Genomic DNA, 16,432 nt, shown 5'->3' on the forward strand with positions numbered 1-16,432 from the left:
CATTAAAATGTTCAATTATTTTGTATAAATAAATATTTGAACTTATTTAATAATAGTCTTTGGCTTATTTGGATTATTGTCAAGCAGCCACTTACTTAAGCACAATAATGGATCTTCAGATTTTTCTTTACAACACTAAAAGAAAAAGAAAATTTTTATAAAAAATTTAAATTATTAAATTTATGAAAATTAAATTAAAAAGCTTGCATGTATAATTCCTTTGCTTAAAATTTCACAGATATTGTTCTGTAAATAACTCTCTATACCATATCCTGTTAAGATTGGTTCAAAAATGACTGCAAAGTAGATATGATAATGAGCTGATTTATGAAATATTTATGTAATAAAATAATAAAATAACGTCTTTATTCTATTACAGTTAGGAAAGAAAAATTTTATTTCTTCTTGTGCTATTTTATAAGAAGTACTCCCATGTACTGCATTTTTGTAATCATCTTGTTTATTACCGAATTTTGCACGAATACTATCAGGAAAATATAGAATAGCATCTGATACCTAGTTTGGAAAATGATTAACACAATTTTTTTAACCATTTAAATTAATTAATAAACGTACTTTTTGTGGACCAATCAAATCTATCCAGTCATTTACCGCTTGATGTTTACAAAGTACAAGTACAATAATTGGACCAGAAACCATGTAATCAATTTCAGTTGACAGTTCACTTTTTTCATCTTTTCTTGAATAAAATTCAAACATTTGATCAGCTGTCATCTGTAACTTTTTTTCATTACAAATTTCAAAACCTTCATCAATAATGATTTTTTTAATGATCCTTCGATACTGCAAAGCATCCGGTTTTATGATTGCCAATGTGAATTCTATATCACGTTCTTGTTTTGATTTTTTTTTCTTGCTTTTTTGACATGTTTTTAATTTTTTTGCCACGACTTTCCATTTTTGATTTGGATCATCATCACATTTTTCCTCTTTTTTATTTTCATAATTATTTTCACTGAAGTTATCAAGTTCACCAGAAGATTCTTTCTAATTTTTAATATTATTTGTAATAATCTTATCCACTTATTATATTATTAGACCATTTATTAATTACCGTTCCTTCGAAATGTTCATTTATAAAAGACAGCTCACTGGAATTTTCTTCAATATTATCTTCATTCTCATACGAATTTTTGTTAGTATCATCATCTTCATCATCATTTGACTCATATGGATGATTGTGAAAAAATGGACAAATTTTTTTCGTTTCTAAACAATCACACATTTTCACTCTGCAAAAAAATTTATTTCCATGAGAATTAGTTGTTACTTTTTATGAGGTTATTACATTATCATTATGTAATAACAAAAAATAACGATCATCACAAACAGAGAAGTACGACAATTAAATGTGTATCTGTTTATCCAAGTTAAACTTTGCAAGAATAAAATTTTACCAATATTTAATCAACTACATATTTTTTTTACCGGAAAATAAACTCACAAAATCACTGAAGATACCTTTTTTTCCTGGTATAACAAATATCAAAACTGCATATATTAAATCAATTGACGTCTTTTCTCTTAATTAAAGCAAATTGTATATAAAACAATATCAAATAAACGCATTTTTAACGTCATTACTGTAAATAATTAAAAATTATACAGTTGCAGCACAGAAGTTGCAATTACGTTTTTTGAAATAACAAATGATAAGAAACGTTGCATATAAAAAGCTCAATTCATCCATTTTTATTCATTCATTCTTTAGTAGTTTTTTTAGTTTAGATAAAAAAAGTTAAACATTCAAATAATCATGTCAATAAAAACTGCATTAGTTTGTGCTAATTTATTTTTAATTTTTTTCACAATTATTTATGGTAAGCATAATTTTTTATTAAATATCAATCATCATCAATTACTAATTAAAGAGCAAAAAATTACTTTTATGTTTTTCTTCATTAACTGATGTTTACTCTTTTTTTATTTTTATAGAAATAAATGGTAAACCACCAGCAAAAATAACCGGTGGTTCAGAAGCTGCTATAAGTGAATTCCCTGCAATTGTTTCTGTACGTTACCGCTGGAGACATATCTGTGGTGGTGTTTTGATAACCCCTAAACACGTCCTTACTGCCGCTCACTGTTTGGTCGACGAACTTCCGCTGACAAAAAAAATCATTCCATACTCTCCTTGGGAAATAACCGTCGCTTCTGGTAGCAATAACTGTTTGAGACCTAAAAATGTCAACTTAGTTGAAAAAATACATGTTCATCCTCAATATGTCGGAGCACAAAATGCCCACTTCAACGATATTGGTGTCATTGAAGTAAACTATCTTTTTTTCATCATCAATACTTTATAATTCATATTGAACCGAGTTTATTTTATGAAATTTCATTATTATAGTTAAGAGCAGACGTCGTCGCAGATCCTGAATCACAGTTTCCTATATCTCTACCAAGTGTTGACTGCAAAGTAGGAGAAAATGCTACTGTTGCAGGATGGGGCACTACATATCCTCGTGAAATGAAAGTTGCTGAAGTTCTTCAAAAAGTACCTGCAATAACTTTAAGTAATTGGGACTGTCGTCTTCGGACCCATAATGTTGTTGGTAATGGTCAACTGTGTGCATTCTACAGCAAAGGCTTCGGATTTTGTGATGTGAGTTTCCTTTTTTTTTTATTTTTCGATAAGAAAGTTTTCATTTTATACAATATATATATTATTTTTGTACAGGGAGACAGCGGTGGTCCTTTGATAGCAAACAATACCGTTATTGGTATTGTATCACTCTCCTACGATTGTGGAGCTGGATATCCCGATGTTTATACTAGAGTTTACTCGTACGTTCCATGGATCGAAGAAAAAATTAATGTTTAATCTGTATATGTAATATAAAATTAAAAGCAATAAAATACTTTTATTGAAAGCTTGGAACTACTTTTTTATATTTCATACAAAAAAAAATTTTTTTATGTCTTTGTAAGTTCATTTCAGCATTCTTAAATTATAATTATATAATATTTATTTGACATTGAATTTTTTTTCAATTAATTGTAGTGTTGTAATGTTGATTCTGACACTTGTGTTCGAGGTCACAAGTGTAACGTGATGAGAATGAAGAAAGAGAAAAAATCATCAATGGCCACAGAATGAAATAAGGAAAGATATATGCATGTTAAATGTGTGTAGCCGATTGATGTTTTTATACACACCTAAAAATGTGATACAGCAAGAGCAAGGTTTTTTCGATTCTTTTATTACGTCAAATGCCGAATTGGATTTTTTATTTATTTAATCCGTTTTTTGGAAAATAATGCTTCCTGTAATGTTCATTACTTATGAATTAATCTATTACGATAATTTATTATATTTTTACACATATCAGATTTTATAATAACAATTCAACAAGGACACAGGTGGAACAAATAATGAATAAATATTAAAGTTGATTTGGAAATATCTACGATACAATTTGCACGGGTGCTAAAAACAAATAATCATGATAATGTGTTCATTGTTGATAATTAATGTGACGATTATTTAAATACCTGTTCATTTCTTTCCTTTCTTTATAATATAAAATTCAATCATTATTCATCAATTACTTACATAATTGTGCAATTTATTCATTTTTATTCATGATAAGAAAGTGTATAAAAACCGGTAATTGAAAAATCCCATTCATTCTTAAATTTTTTGGTTACTTGAAACAGATATTGTGTTCATAATGTCGACTCGAAAAAACATTATTCGTTTCATTTTTGTGATTACAAATATTTTAGCATATCAAGGTTAGTATTCTACTTTTGCTATTATACTTCTGCTCGTTCTCTTACAGTTTTATCAATAAATTTATGATAAATGACTCAAAAAAAAATTTATTTATGTTTAAGTGGTCAATGGGAAACCACCTAAAAAAATTGTAGGTGGTTCTGTTGCTTCGATATATGATTATCCTGCGTTAGTTTCTATTCAATTACATGGTTCACATTTATGTGGAGGAGTTTTTATTACTATGCGTCACATTTTGACAGCAGCTCATTGTTTAGCATATCAAGATCAGACTAATACTTTAAGACTATTTAATTTAAATGATATATCAATCGCCTCAGGAAGTAGTAATGCAGCATTAAAACTATTTGTTCATCAGCCTAAACAATTAATTATTCATCCAAATTATAAAGGATCTGTAGATTGGCATGGAGATGATATTGGTATCATAGAGGTAAAAATTCACACGTTAAAAATTACTTAATAAAAAATTTATTAACATAATTTATGTATTCATAAGTTGACAGAAACAGTAAAACGTGATGCAACTCATCAAGTAGTTAGGCTTCCAAATACCTATTGTGGTAGTGATTTGTACGCTACCGTACTAGGATGGGGATATTTATATGCATTCTCTGGACGTACTTCAGACTGGTTACAACAAGCACCTGTTATCACATTGTCTAATGAAAAATGTTTACAATCAATTCCTTATCAAATTAATGAAAATCATCTTTGTGGAGTCTATAGCCAAGGAATTGGATTTTGTGATGTAATCTTATCTTTTATGATTTATTTCCTTTATTATAATCTTATCGTTGTTTTTATTTCATTATTTATAAGTAAAATTGTTTTTCTTGATTGTAGGGTGATAGCGGTGGTCCTTTACTCATGAATGGAGAAGTAGTAGGAGTGGTATCAATGGGTTATGAATGTGGATCGGGATCCCCTGATATTTACACTCGAGTCCATCCTTATGTGCCTTGGATTCAATCAGTTATCAAAGGCTATTGAAATATAGTAATTTTCTATAATATTTTAATAGTTTATAAAACTAGTTTCGTGTATATTTTGATTATGTAATATATTTACTCATTTTTTTATTTTCTTGGTTCAATCTCCAGCCAAAATCCTCCTTCGGCCATTAAATTTAGAGTCTTTGCGCTAATTTTTAATGGTATTTTCATTTTCTTTGCAATTTTAGCATTACACATTCTAAAGAAGTGTATTAAAAGCACTTTAGTTTCTAATAATGCAAATCGATTTCCAATGCACATTCTTGGTCCTAGTCCGAAAGGCATATAAGCTGATGAATTAAAGGTTTCCTTGCCTCCTTCAAGAAATCTTTCAGGTAAGAATTTATTTGGTTCTGGAAAGTATTCTGGATTTCTGTGAATTGACCAAATTGGTATCCAAATATTATTGCCTGGTTCGATAACATATGGTTTACCTCCTGGTACAGCAGGGGGTAATTCGAATCTTTTGGTACACAATCTATCTAACATTAGTCCAATAGGATACATTCTCAAGGATTCATTGATGATTGCATCAAGATATTCCATATTATTAACTGCTTCATAAGTTGGATTACCATCAGATTTTTCAAAAACTTCATCAATCTCATCTTGAAGTTTTTTCTGCATTTCTAAATTGCCTGCAATTTCGTGGAATACAAAACACATAAGCGTAGATGTAGAATCGAATCCACCAAAGAAAAATATAAATGCTTGAGATGTCATACTTTCAATACTTAATTCAGGATTTTTACTTTCGCTTCCCTTTCCTCGAGTTGCCATCATCAGTTGTAACATGTCAGGTCGTACAATATTTTTTTCATCTCTCATAGCAATTGTGTCACGAATTAATTGATAGAAGAAGTCTTCTACATCTCTTGATATCATTTTTAAACCAATGAATTTTGACAACTTCGGGGAAATTCGACTCATCATAAATTTTAGCATATTTACTCCGCTAAAGTTTGTAGCTTTCTTTCCAAGGACGTAAAATTCATTATTTGGATCTTTCATTGAATCAACAGCAACTCCAAACGCACACGTTGCTATCGTATCATTTGTATAAAAAGTTAAAACGTCTTTTGAATTAATTTCTATCGGCTTTCCTTTAGATTTTTCAACTAAGAGACTCGCAAAATTTTCAGCACATTGTGACATTAATATAAACATAGCTTTCATTTTGCTGGATGTAAAAGCAGGACTTAGAAGTGTTCTTATTTCTCGCCACTTATCACCACGCAAAGAGAAAAGATTTTTACCAAATAATGGTTCCAATTCAGGGTCAATAAATGAACGATGATCCACAAAATGATCAAAATTTTTCACTGTTACACTTTTTATCAATTCTAAATCTTGAAGCATAATAATTGGCCAATGAAAATCGTAAAATCCAATGTATTTTGCATCTTTATTAATACTATAAAGACTTTCAATATTATCTACCATTGACAATGATCGCATAAGAAGACGTATAGAGTTTGATAAATATGATAATCTTTTTGGAGTTGGTATTCCATGCTTTTCGAATCGATTTTGTGTGAAAAAAAAATAATAAGCAATAAGTGCTCCGATTAAAGCAGTTACCACGTACAACAAAAAATATATTTCCATTTTTACATAATGTTTAGAAATTAATTTTATTATATCTTGCCTGGACAAAGACAAAAATGATACTGACTGATATTTGCGAAAAACTGCGCGTTAAATTCACAGACTTGATGACCTTATATAATGGATGAGTAGAAGATTGAGTGAAATACGTCATGAATGATATAACAAATTGCTTTGGTACATGTTCTACACATGTTAAGTAAAATGATAGCTAGATGAATAAAGTATCCAATAAAGCCGTTTCAGAAATAAGTCCAATTTTTTTTTCGAGGTGTATTATTTATTTTACATTTTTATTAAAAAAAATAATTGAATCATTCATCGAAGTATTCGAATCGTGATTTTTGTACTTCAATTTTTTCTAGTACATAGAAAATCTATCAATAAAAATATTTTTAAGCACTGAAAACGCAGTTTTATAACATTAATAAGTATTAAATAATTAAAATTAAAATTTTTTTAATAATTAATCGATGTTTTTTTAGGAAAATTTAATAAATTTGATTGCAAAGTAATCTTGTACGAATTATGTTTTAATTTATTATTATCAATAATGATTTCAAATCATGTTTGTATGATTTCCTCAAGTTAATTTATGAAATGTTTCTCAAGGCCACTTTGATAATACAAAATTTTTGGGTTCATACTAAAAAACTTTTATCAATCATTAACACAATGTGAAAACAATAAAAATTATTTTTGTTAAAATAGAATTAATTAACTTCAACAATTCACAAAGAAAAACTAAGATCATTCAGGTTCATCTATTGAAATTTGGATGCCAGAATTCACTAATTCTTCTTCCAGCACTTCTTCTTCTTCATCGAGTAAGAAAGCTTCGTGCACTTCTTCTTCTCTTGCAGGTTCTGGAGGCATTAAAACATCAGGATCATGCACTTTTAAATGATCTTTTAATGCAAAAGCCCGTCCATACGATGCTCCACAAATCATACAACTAAATTTCAAATTATTGTCCTTTTTGTGAGTTTGAATGTGAGCTCTAGCTGCATATAGAGATGCGAAGGGTCGCGAACATTCAGTGCAACGGAAGGGTTTTGTGTGACTATTTTTATGCCCAGCTAGTTGAACTCGTGTCTTGAAGGTTTTCGGGCAATAGGGACATGTGTACGCTCTTTCATCTCCATGAGTTAAAAGATGATGGTTATAAACAGAAGATGCTTTAAATCGTTTGCCACAATGTTGACATTGATATGGACGTACTCCTGTATGCGTTCTCATATGAAGTGTGAGACAATATGAAACTCTAAAAGTTTTTCCACAGACCTAAATTATAAAAATTATTATTACTTATTAATAAATACAAAAAAAAATATTTATTTTTCTCTTTACCTCACAAGCGTGTGGTTTTTCACCAGTATGAATCCTTTCATGTTTTACTTTTTCATGCGGTCTAGTAAATCTTCTTCCACAATGTTGACACTGGTATGGTTTTAGAGCATCTCCATTATCATTTTCCACTGAACTTGAATTTTTAGAATTCGTCACATTTACAATTTTAAAGGAAGAGGAAGGATCTGGAAGTGTAGGAGAAGGTGATGATGGTTTTACGAATATTTCGATTTGATTTTGAGATTGACTATTTTGAATTCCTAATTCTGGATGAACTGCAGCGTGCATTGCTAGACTATCGGCAGAGTCGAATTTTCTGTTACAAACTGCACAAGTTACTGTATCTCCCGTATGTAAAGCCATGTGAGCTTCTCGATAAGATTCAGAAAGAGTTTTTCCTAAAATTAAATATAATTAATTTTATCGAATACAAATTTTGAGATTTAATGGCGGTTAGAATTAAATGAAAATAAACTTACCACATTCAAGACAGGTAAAATTTGCCGTAGGTTTTCCTTCAGGAGCATCTACATGTCTAGCTCTAACTGGAGCATGCATTCTTGAATGTAATCTTAAACTTTTATGTGAAATAAATTCTGTGCCACATATTTTACAAATAAAAGATTTTTGTCCATTACTAGTGTTATTATCATGAAGTTTTAAATGAGTTTGAAGGGCTTTAGCTGATGTAAAAGCTTGATCACAACGATCACATTGATTAGTTCCATTCAAACATGCATGAGCACGAAATTCCCCTAATCTACCAAACTCTTCTAAGCATTGATTGCACTTGTAACGTTTTGTAGTCATTTGACTTTTTCCTTGTGTTTCAACACCTTCAGCATTAGAGAAAAATTTTTCAATCATTGATGCTGGCTTTGGTGTAGTGTGAGACGTATTTAACGCATTTTTATCCCAAAATCTCTCAATTTGAACTACTTTTCTAGTATAAAGTCGACCTTCACTATCAATACACTCTTCAGTTCTTAACGTGTTCATAGTTTGTCGATGTTTTCCACGAGTTACACGCTCTGGAACTTCCTTTTCAAATTGTAAAGGTTCGGAAACATCAGAAATGTCTTCTACCATTTCCAAAACTACTTCTTGACCATCATGAAATTCTTTAATGTGATCTAAGACTGAATTGAAACTCATCCCACAACTGCTACAATTGTAGATTGCTGCAGAATCTGTCTGTGAAATTTATTTTAATTCAATTCATCGTTTTTTTTATTATATTTGAAGTAGCTAAATATATGAAGCAATTTGAAAAAGTAAAGCAAATATTTTGTTTTTGGATATTTTTTTCATAAAAATATTTGTTACCTCTTCATTTTTTACCTCGCAGAGCTCTTGTTTCACTTTTAATAATTCATCGTCTTCAATTTCATTATCGTGACGTTTTATTTCGATTAAATTTTCATCACTTTCTAAATATTCTTCTGTTCCATCTGCTAAAAGAGCTATCATATTTCTTGAGTCTGAATTATCACTCATTGATTCTGGAATACTTATCACAGGTGTTCCATCTAGATCTCTTTCCTCGGATTCTGAATGATTGGTATTCAATTGAACACCATTATTTTCTGCTTTAACATTAAGTGATTGAAATTTAATGGATTTTCCATTTAAATCCATAGAATTAACAACTTTGATTTCACCTGTAAATAAATATTTAATACAAAAACATTATTAAATAATATTTCTAAGTAATTACCATTTTCGTCAACTTCTATTGTTCTTGGTTCACCGACAATCATAATTTCTTGATGGTTTACAGTTGCTAAAAAACTCTCATTAATTTCTTCAACATTTGTATCCTAAATAAAATAAAATAAACAATTTATTTATTAATTAACAGATGTTGTTTTAATAGTCTAATTTTTTTAAGAGTGAAAGGAATTGTATTTTTAATACCATCAGAATTTCTGTATGTTCATCTTTGTAACCATTGCAGTCCATTTGAAGAGCGTTAGCAACATTTTCATCGCATTTATCTAAATGTTGAATTAAAGCAGCAATAGAATCCGATCTCTGAGAGCAACTTGGACAATATAAATTATCAGTCATACTTAATAAATGATATTTAAGTGACTGCGAATTGTTAAAAGTTTCGCCACAACACATAGGACACACTAGAACTGATGAGCCCATAATAAAAAGTTTTTACGTAACAATTAATAGGAAAGTTCAAAAAAATTATTTAAACAATAATTAATGTAGTCACTTAAAAAATATTACTATTTAAATTAGTAATATAAATTTTACATCTAAGTTTATGTACAAATTAATAAAGCTTTTCGTATTCAATAATAACTTTGAACTATTAGAATTTTATTTATAGTCAATTGTAATAAATATAATTTGAATTAAATAAACACATTTTCATGTTTGTTATTTTTTGACACATGAGACAGATTGAAAATCGACCAAAGACGAACTTCAGCTCAAACAAATGCTAGACACAACAATCATGAAGTTAGGGAGAAATAATAAGTGAAACGCGAAGTCGGCCATTACACTGTTTCGGACCGGAAATACGGCAAAATTCCAAAGTCAACTGAGCTACGGTAATAGTTGTCAACTCGAGTCAAATGAGCGGGATTTTTAAATATTTAAACATGTTTCAATGAGTACATTTACTATATAAGTATTTTATGAAATATTTATTTAGATTGTTTTTTAATAATATATAAAATTAAATTCAATACTAATTTATTTATATGACTTATTCATAGATAATTTTAAATATATACTTGTTACTAGTTATATTGAATAATAATTATCTTAATAAGGATATTTACCTCATATAACGTTATATTTTTATTAATCACAATTGGAATAAAAAAATAAATTTGCTCATTATAAATTAAATATAATATCACACTCTTCTCAATCATTAACAATAGCAATAATTGTTGTGTAGTTTATCGATTATAATTTTTTGCAGGCTTCAGTAACAGTTAAAACAGCAGCAAGAGCCTCTTTAGCTGTAGGAATAATGTATCTAGCCGGAAGGATGAAACCACTTTTGCCAGTATCTCGCAATTCAATTGTATAAGCATATTTGACTTTAAGAACAGCTTTTGCCCAATCATCAGAACCTCCTGAAGCAGCGTAAAGAGTTGTTGCGCTATTACCAACTGTATAAACACTTCCAACACCACCTGCAGACTTCATTGCTAACGCTGATTGTTGTCCAACTCGTTCTAAATCGGCATAATCAGGAGGGACTCTTCTGTCATATCCCCAAGGGTAAAGAATATACTGTCCATAACTATGAAATGACAGGTATGCCTAAAAATAAAATAGTAATAAATATCAATGTATTAATTATTTAATTATCTGTTAATAATAAATTAGTAATCAATAACCTTGAAATTAGCTGCACTGGCTTCAAAGAAATTTTTGATTGCTGCAGTTTCTGGTTCAGAGAATGGACCAGTACCGGCAAAAATTTCTCTACAAGGCTGTTTACTGGTTCCAAGACCTCCCCAACGATATCCAAAGTTTCTGTTGAGATCTACTCCAATACAAACACCACCTTTCTCTGGACTGCTTCGATTTTTTCTCCACAATCGATCACCCCGGAAAGTATATTCATATCCATCAGGATTTACAACTGGTAAAATATAGTAATCTGCTTGTAAATCATCACTATTCTCTACCAAGTAATTAATTATGTATGTTACAGAAGCAGGGGAAATCCATTCTCGAGCATGGATACCACCATCTATCCAAATAGCAGGAACATTCGGATCACCTTTACTAATGCGCAGGACCTAGATAAACAGGAAAAACATTAAGTTTACTGAAAAAAGTTATTAAAAGTTGAAAATACCTTCAAAGGTCTGCCTTCAAAAGAATTTCCTATAGACATCACTGAACAAATTTCAGGAAAAGTTTCAGCAAGATAATCAAGATATCCATGAATGTCTTCTAACCGATGATAACTTGTCCATTCCATTCGATGACCTAAATGAAAATATTTGTTTTCTTTTTACTGGACAGATTATTCTTCTCCTTTTATAGATCTTTATGAACATTCTACCGAACTAATACGTAATTGACAGTGAATTGAATATAATTGAAGCTCTAGAAGCAATAACCTCACCCCTGAATTGCCAATTGCCTTTTCCATCACCATCAATTCTAGCTACAGGGTAACGAAGAGGGAGATATGGTCGTATAAGGAATTTACGTCGCAACTTGAATTGCTTCCACCAAATGTAACGAGCTAGAAAAGTTCATCTTTGTTTGTCACTGGAAGCATCCTTGGAAATATGTTGTCATCATCACTATCATTATGATCATTGTCATAAATATTTATTTATTTTATATCAATAGAACTAGGTTTAATTAGCTTATTATTATTTTGCGATTGACTTTGGCAAGCATTCAAAGAAAGTAGAAGAGTAAAAAAGAGAAATTGTTTGACTTTAAACGATTATACTCCAAACACGTGTGTTAAGCAGACATATGAAGCATGTAACTGTTATGTTAATCAGTTTTGTCGATCAAGCGTAGAATTAGGTTATCTATTTGACTTCAACTGAGGTTGATAACCCCATGCAATAGTCTTTTATGTTTCTCTATTATCTTTTAACGTCTTGTGTCATTAAGCAGTGAGATGCAAAAATACAATCAATTTCATATGAGTCTGAGTCTCTACAGAATCATGGAAAGCAGTCTATGGCAAGAAAGATGGATATAAAGACCAGAGTAATAAAATAGTAAATACCATTAAATATAAAAACAATCTTAACGAACTACTATTATTTTAGTAAAAAAGGAAATCTTCTATAAAAATACCTTTTCTTCCTTCCAGTTCTTCCAGTTCTTCCTGGGATGGTAAAGGATTCTCTTGGTCTATTGCTTGCTGGAGGTCAGGGATAATCACATCATACTTCACTTGACGTTCACGTAAGAATCGTGACACACGTGGAATCATATCTGGACGTACAAGGACGTCAACCGTGGAATCATTACCTGTCCACTTTGACACTTCTACAATTAAATCAATTAATTACATCATTAACTTACTTATTTATGTAAAAACAGCTTAGCTTAGACTAGACTGCGACAAATTTTTTATTTAATTATTTACTTATTCATAACATGTATTTAGTTTTAGATTCAACCATTTTTTTAAAAACAAGTTATAATAATCATAAATGATATCTAAATTAATTTTAATGATTTTTAAGCGTTCGGATTTTAGAAAATAAAATTAGACCTCCAGTTTCTTGAAGATAAGAAACAAAATCAGCTTGTTCACGATCTGCAAGAACTCTCCATACTTGACTGCCTTCATAGGTAATTTTTTCTTCAGGGATTTCCACAGCTTTTACAACAACAGCATCAGAAATCTCGACACCAGCTTCAATAGGTAAAGCATCAAACTCACGTGGCTCAGAAGAACCAACTTCTACTTCTGGAAGAATGAATGATTGAGTTAAATGAATTGAAATCAAAACAAAGACTATCAAGAAAATCGTGTGATAATTTTTATTTGGCGTCATCTTTCTAATTGTCCTGGACACACACTGACCTTGCTAGCGCATCTGCTGCCCTTTTATAATATCCGCTCGGTCGTGGTAACGGTACCTGGTGCGAGTAACTGACTACCTTTCTTTAATACACCTCTACTATCTCTTGGATGTTTTCATCGTATGATCTCAATCGCGGGTGCATTGGAACCGTTTTATTGATACTCAGGAAGAGAAGAATCTACAGAAAAGAGAAGTAAAAAAAAACATTTTCACAAAGCTAAATAATTATCAGATGCTATTTGTGTGTACTTTTTTCGAACGGTAAATTTCTTTACAGTCTTTTTTAAATCTGCAATTCAGGTTTGTAATTTTAAAAAAATAATAAATGCATCTTCTGATTCTTAACAAATTAAAAATTTCATAAGAAATTTGTCTTTTTAATTTTTCAAATTAAATAAAAAAATGATTCATCGAATTCTCTGAAAATTATTTATAAAGTATATAATGATGAAATTTTTGCCAATATAATACATCTTTTTATTAAATTAATCCGATCGTTGTATGGCGCAGAGCTGGGAACCTTTTAAATGAGATTGAGGCGAGGGCTGCGTCATTCTAGCCCTCGCACGTTTGCTGCATGTAGTTGACTTCGGAGTTGGCAATTCTAGAAGTGTATTAACTCGAGTTAGTGTTCCAGATCACGTAAAAATCTCGACGGTTGACTTCTATTTTTACTACATAGTGATATAAATTTATTCATTAGTGAACGTTGATGACCTGAACACATTAAGTTGCTAACTTTCACTGAATCATCTATTATTGATATCATCATCAAATTTACAATTTTTACAACATGAATTTACTATTTGTAGTAATTTTCATATCAGTGACGTGTCCTGTTATTCAGGTAATGAAAAATTTTTATTCTATAAAATTATTCAATGTTTGTCTTATATCTTGCAATCATCTAATTTACGTTAAATAATAATTGATTCTAAGTGTTTTCGGTATTGTTGAGCATTTTGGATGGTATTTGAGAATAAATTGAGTTAATAGAAACCTAGGAAGAAATAAATAATGATGAAATGGATACTTCTTAGAAAAATTAACACATTATTAAGGCTTCTTGCACGATCAGATAGCTAGTACATTCAATATAAAATAAATTAAAAAGTAAAAATGAATTTCAGGCTACATCTTACAAAGTAACGGATCAAGTATTCTTAGATATCATGATAGATGACTATCCAATTGGTAGAATTGTTATCGGACTCTTCGGAGAAGCTGCTCCCAAGACAGTGAAAAATTTCTTAACAATCGCAACAACAGGAATTAACGGTAGAACTTATTCAGGATCGAAATTTCACCGTATTATCAAGAAATTCATGATCCAAGGTATAACTTTAATAAATACCAACATCATTAAATTTTTGATTTATTTATAAAACAAATAATGTCATTTTTTAGGTGGTGATATTGATAAAGGAAATGGATCAGGATCAATAAGTATTTATGGTAAATACTTTGAAGATGAAGATTCCGGGTATAAACATGCGGGACCAGGATTCGTCAGCATGGCAAATGCTGGAAAAAATACCAACGGTTGCCAGTTCTTCATCACTACTGTTGCAACTCCATGGCTTGATGGAGTTCACACAGTTTTTGGAAAAGTATAGTTTCTTTCTTATTTACATTTCTTAAATGGTAATTATCTATAATTTTGTATAATTACTGATTACAGGTAATAGATGGTCAGGATGTGCTTTTTAGAATAGAGCAAACTAAAACGGACGTGAATGATGCTCCAGTTGTTCCAGTGGTGATTCTTAAAAGTGGACAAATTCCTACTCCAGAACCCTTTTATATTTCTGATGATCCTTATGAGTAAATTATTTTTTATTCAATGTTTTTTATCGCTTATAAATCATTCAATATTTTTTCCATTACTTGTATTAAATGTAACTAATAATCATTAATTGATTCTGTACATGTAGTGTTGATTCGTATGTTTTTATTAGTAGTTATCATTAGTTTATAATTCAAAATTTAATTATATATTATTACTCTATTTTACACTTATTACAAAATAGTTTAATAATTATTTCTTTACGTATGTAAAAATTTTATCAAACTATTGGCGAAAGTCGTAAAATCGATGAATGTCAAGGACTTCATAAACTTGTTGGTGATGAGTCTTTTATATCAACTGACCTACATGTCTCAATCCCTAGACAACTCGGTCTTCATACTTGTAAATCCTTATTACGTGACCAACTACACTGACGATAGATGCTTTGACGGGTTTAGGTGGGTCTAGCTACTACCAGCTGCAATTGTAGAAATAATAAGACTATAAGTCACTAGGTCATTCGTAAATTGATGTATCAAAATGATTGTCAATGGTAGTAAATTACACCTAGTTCATTCTACTAAGAACCTATTTCAACTTGACACCTATTAGATTAAGAAATCAAAATACTTATTCAATAACATTCGTAATATTCTTTTACTCTACACACTTTTGTAGCAAATTACTAGTTTACACCTTTTGTAAGTAGTAGTCCAATAATTTTATATTTATTTTGATTAATACTGTATGTAGCTATTATCCTATTATCAGTAATTATGTGTGGCTACTTTATAGTTAAAAGTAAACAGCTAATAGGTATGCATTGAGTTAATGTAACATATCTGTTGGTGAGAGTGAATGACTCGATAAATTTCAATAATGATCATTCACAGCATCTGGGGCTGGATCAGAGCAACAGCTATTCCACTTTCATTCAGCTTCTCAATACTTGCATTCTTTCATTGGATGATGAGACAGTTGGACGCAAATAGTCTAACATTAGAATCTGATAAACTAATAAAGCAAGATTAAATATAAATAATGATGATTATTATATTTTTTACATAACCTAAATGAAAAAAAAAATTGATAAACATAAGTGTATCTATAAATATGTTCTTCTTATAAAATAATACGATTTATATTAAAAAAATATTGATAAACATTTTTACATGTATCTTATGTATTGTTTATAGAAAGAAATAAAATAAATGATATTAATTAGATGTTAATTTGTTTTTAATATTATTAAAAATAGTTTATTATATTTGCAGAAGAAAAAAAGTCAAATTTTTAAATTATCACTCGTTTATCGATAAGGTAGATTTTCTTGAGGCACGTGTTGGTAATGTAAATAACAAAATATTTTTTATCGATA

At 29.8% G+C, this 16,432-nt stretch overlaps 6 protein-coding genes across 8 annotated transcripts; 2 read left to right on the forward strand and 4 right to left on the reverse strand.

Annotated features, from left to right (window-relative positions):
- Positions 1–42: 42 nt before the first annotated feature.
- LOC118074428 (nucleoside diphosphate kinase homolog 5) lies at positions 43–1,246 on the reverse strand. The gene is made up of 5 exons (XM_035095641.1): positions 1,076–1,246; positions 577–1,008; positions 378–516; positions 208–296; positions 43–135 (listed from the first exon to the last, which is right to left on the reverse strand). Exons 1-5 carry the CDS (start codon positions 1,244–1,246, stop codon positions 43–45), a joined length of 924 nt encoding a protein of 307 aa, XP_034951532.1.
- A 488-nt stretch (positions 1,247–1,734) lies between these two features.
- LOC118074429 (serine protease 30-like) lies at positions 1,735–4,842 on the forward strand. Its single transcript, XM_035095642.1, has 7 exons — positions 1,735–1,841; positions 1,957–2,291; positions 2,372–2,626; positions 2,702–2,843; positions 3,862–4,193; positions 4,260–4,511; positions 4,607–4,842. Exons 1-7 carry the CDS (start codon positions 1,778–1,780, stop codon positions 4,751–4,753), a joined length of 1,527 nt encoding a protein of 508 aa, XP_034951533.1. The 5' UTR covers positions 1,735–1,777; the 3' UTR covers positions 4,754–4,842.
- LOC118074293 (cytochrome P450 9e2-like) lies at positions 4,216–6,462 on the reverse strand. Its single transcript, XM_035095397.1, has 2 exons — positions 4,832–6,462; positions 4,216–4,746 (listed from the first exon to the last, which is right to left on the reverse strand). The coding sequence occupies exon 1, from the start codon at positions 6,361–6,363 to the stop codon at positions 4,840–4,842; it is 1,524 nt and encodes a 507-aa protein (XP_034951288.1). The 5' UTR covers positions 6,364–6,462; the 3' UTR covers positions 4,216–4,746; positions 4,832–4,839.
- A 435-nt stretch (positions 6,463–6,897) lies between these two features.
- Positions 6,898–10,229, reverse strand: LOC118074292 (oocyte zinc finger protein XlCOF6-like). 2 transcript variants are annotated; one of them, XM_035095396.1, is made up of 6 exons: positions 9,631–10,229; positions 9,431–9,533; positions 9,055–9,374; positions 8,193–8,907; positions 7,714–8,111; positions 6,898–7,647 (listed from the first exon to the last, which is right to left on the reverse strand). In XM_035095396.1, the coding sequence occupies exons 1-6, from the start codon at positions 9,865–9,867 to the stop codon at positions 7,114–7,116; spliced, it is 2,307 nt and encodes a 768-aa protein (XP_034951287.1). In that variant the 5' UTR covers positions 9,868–10,229; the 3' UTR covers positions 6,898–7,113. The 2 variants fall into 2 exon arrangements, with proteins under 2 accessions (XP_034951287.1, XP_034951286.1); XM_035095395.1 differs by having other exon boundaries at positions 6,899–7,647; positions 9,040–9,374.
- A 294-nt stretch (positions 10,230–10,523) lies between these two features.
- Positions 10,524–13,245, reverse strand: LOC118074294 (carboxypeptidase B-like). Of its 2 annotated transcripts, XM_035095398.1 has the most exons (6): positions 12,950–13,245; positions 12,526–12,720; positions 11,828–11,950; positions 11,555–11,688; positions 11,088–11,495; positions 10,524–11,010 (listed from the first exon to the last, which is right to left on the reverse strand). In XM_035095398.1, the coding sequence occupies exons 1-6, from the start codon at positions 13,233–13,235 to the stop codon at positions 10,648–10,650; spliced, it is 1,509 nt and encodes a 502-aa protein (XP_034951289.1). In that variant the 5' UTR covers positions 13,236–13,245; the 3' UTR covers positions 10,524–10,647. The 2 variants fall into 2 exon arrangements, with proteins under 2 accessions (XP_034951289.1, XP_034951290.1); XM_035095399.1 differs by lacking the exon at positions 11,828–11,950.
- A 549-nt stretch (positions 13,246–13,794) lies between these two features.
- Positions 13,795–16,093, forward strand: LOC118074296 (peptidyl-prolyl cis-trans isomerase, rhodopsin-specific isozyme-like). The gene is made up of 5 exons (XM_035095400.1): positions 13,795–14,112; positions 14,396–14,600; positions 14,673–14,875; positions 14,947–15,089; positions 15,948–16,093. The coding sequence occupies exons 1-5, from the start codon at positions 14,059–14,061 to the stop codon at positions 16,084–16,086; spliced, it is 744 nt and encodes a 247-aa protein (XP_034951291.1). The 5' UTR covers positions 13,795–14,058; the 3' UTR covers positions 16,087–16,093.
- The last annotated feature ends 339 nt before the right edge of the window (positions 16,094–16,432 follow it).

The sequence above is a fragment of the Chelonus insularis genome, unplaced genomic scaffold (genome assembly GCF_013357705.1).
Source record: "Chelonus insularis isolate UGA/USDA-ARS -01 unplaced genomic scaffold, ASM1335770v1 contig_135_pilon, whole genome shotgun sequence".
NCBI classification, from domain to species: Eukaryota; Metazoa; Arthropoda; class Insecta; order Hymenoptera; family Braconidae; genus Chelonus; species Chelonus insularis.

What these genes read in the sequence shown, in the direction of transcription:
- LOC118074296 (XM_035095400.1), top strand. Translation starts at nt 14,059, where the DNA reads ATGAATTTACTATTTGTAGTAATTTTCATATCAGTGACGTGTCCTGTT. An exon ending in TTCACACAGTTTTTGGAAAA is followed by an intron (nt 14,876 to 14,946) that starts GTATAGTTTCTT and finishes TACTGATTACAG; the next exon opens with GTAATAGATGGTCAGGATGT. An exon ending in ATTTCTGATGATCCTTATGA is followed by an intron (nt 15,090 to 15,947) that starts GTAAATTATTTT and finishes GATCATTCACAG; the next exon opens with CATCTGGGGCTGGATCAGAG.
- LOC118074293 (XM_035095397.1), bottom strand. Translation starts at nt 6,363, where the DNA reads ATGGAAATATATTTTTTGTTGTACGTGGTAACTGCTTTAATCGGAGCA.
- LOC118074428 (XM_035095641.1), bottom strand. Translation starts at nt 1,246, where the DNA reads ATGTGTGATTGTTTAGAAACGAAAAAAATTTGTCCATTTTTTCACAAT. An exon ending in ATGAACATTTCGAAGGAACG is followed by an intron (nt 1,009 to 1,075) that starts GTAATTAATAAA and finishes ATTAAAAATTAG; the next exon opens with AAAGAATCTTCTGGTGAACT. An exon ending in ATTTGATTGGTCCACAAAAA is followed by an intron (nt 517 to 576) that starts GTACGTTTATTA and finishes TTTCCAAACTAG; the next exon opens with GTATCAGATGCTATTCTATA.
- LOC118074292 (XM_035095395.1), bottom strand. Translation starts at nt 9,867, where the DNA reads ATGGGCTCATCAGTTCTAGTGTGTCCTATGTGTTGTGGCGAAACTTTT. An exon ending in GCGAGGTAAAAAATGAAGAG is followed by an intron (nt 8,908 to 9,039) that starts GTAACAAATATT and finishes TAAATTTCACAG; the next exon opens with ACAGATTCTGCAGCAATCTA. An exon ending in TTTTACCTGTCTTGAATGTG is followed by an intron (nt 8,112 to 8,192) that starts GTAAGTTTATTT and finishes ATTTAATTTTAG; the next exon opens with GAAAAACTCTTTCTGAATCT.
- LOC118074429 (XM_035095642.1), top strand. Translation starts at nt 1,778, where the DNA reads ATGTCAATAAAAACTGCATTAGTTTGTGCTAATTTATTTTTAATTTTT. An exon ending in ACGATATTGGTGTCATTGAA is followed by an intron (nt 2,292 to 2,371) that starts GTAAACTATCTT and finishes TCATTATTATAG; the next exon opens with TTAAGAGCAGACGTCGTCGC. An exon ending in AAGGAATTGGATTTTGTGAT is followed by an intron (nt 4,512 to 4,606) that starts GTAATCTTATCT and finishes TCTTGATTGTAG; the next exon opens with GGTGATAGCGGTGGTCCTTT.
- LOC118074294 (XM_035095398.1), bottom strand. Translation starts at nt 13,235, where the DNA reads ATGACGCCAAATAAAAATTATCACACGATTTTCTTGATAGTCTTTGTT. An exon ending in TTATCTTCAAGAAACTGGAG is followed by an intron (nt 12,721 to 12,949) that starts GTCTAATTTTAT and finishes ATTTAATTGTAG; the next exon opens with AAGTGTCAAAGTGGACAGGT. An exon ending in AGGCAATTGGCAATTCAGGG is followed by an intron (nt 11,689 to 11,827) that starts GTGAGGTTATTG and finishes ATTTTCATTTAG; the next exon opens with GTCATCGAATGGAATGGACA.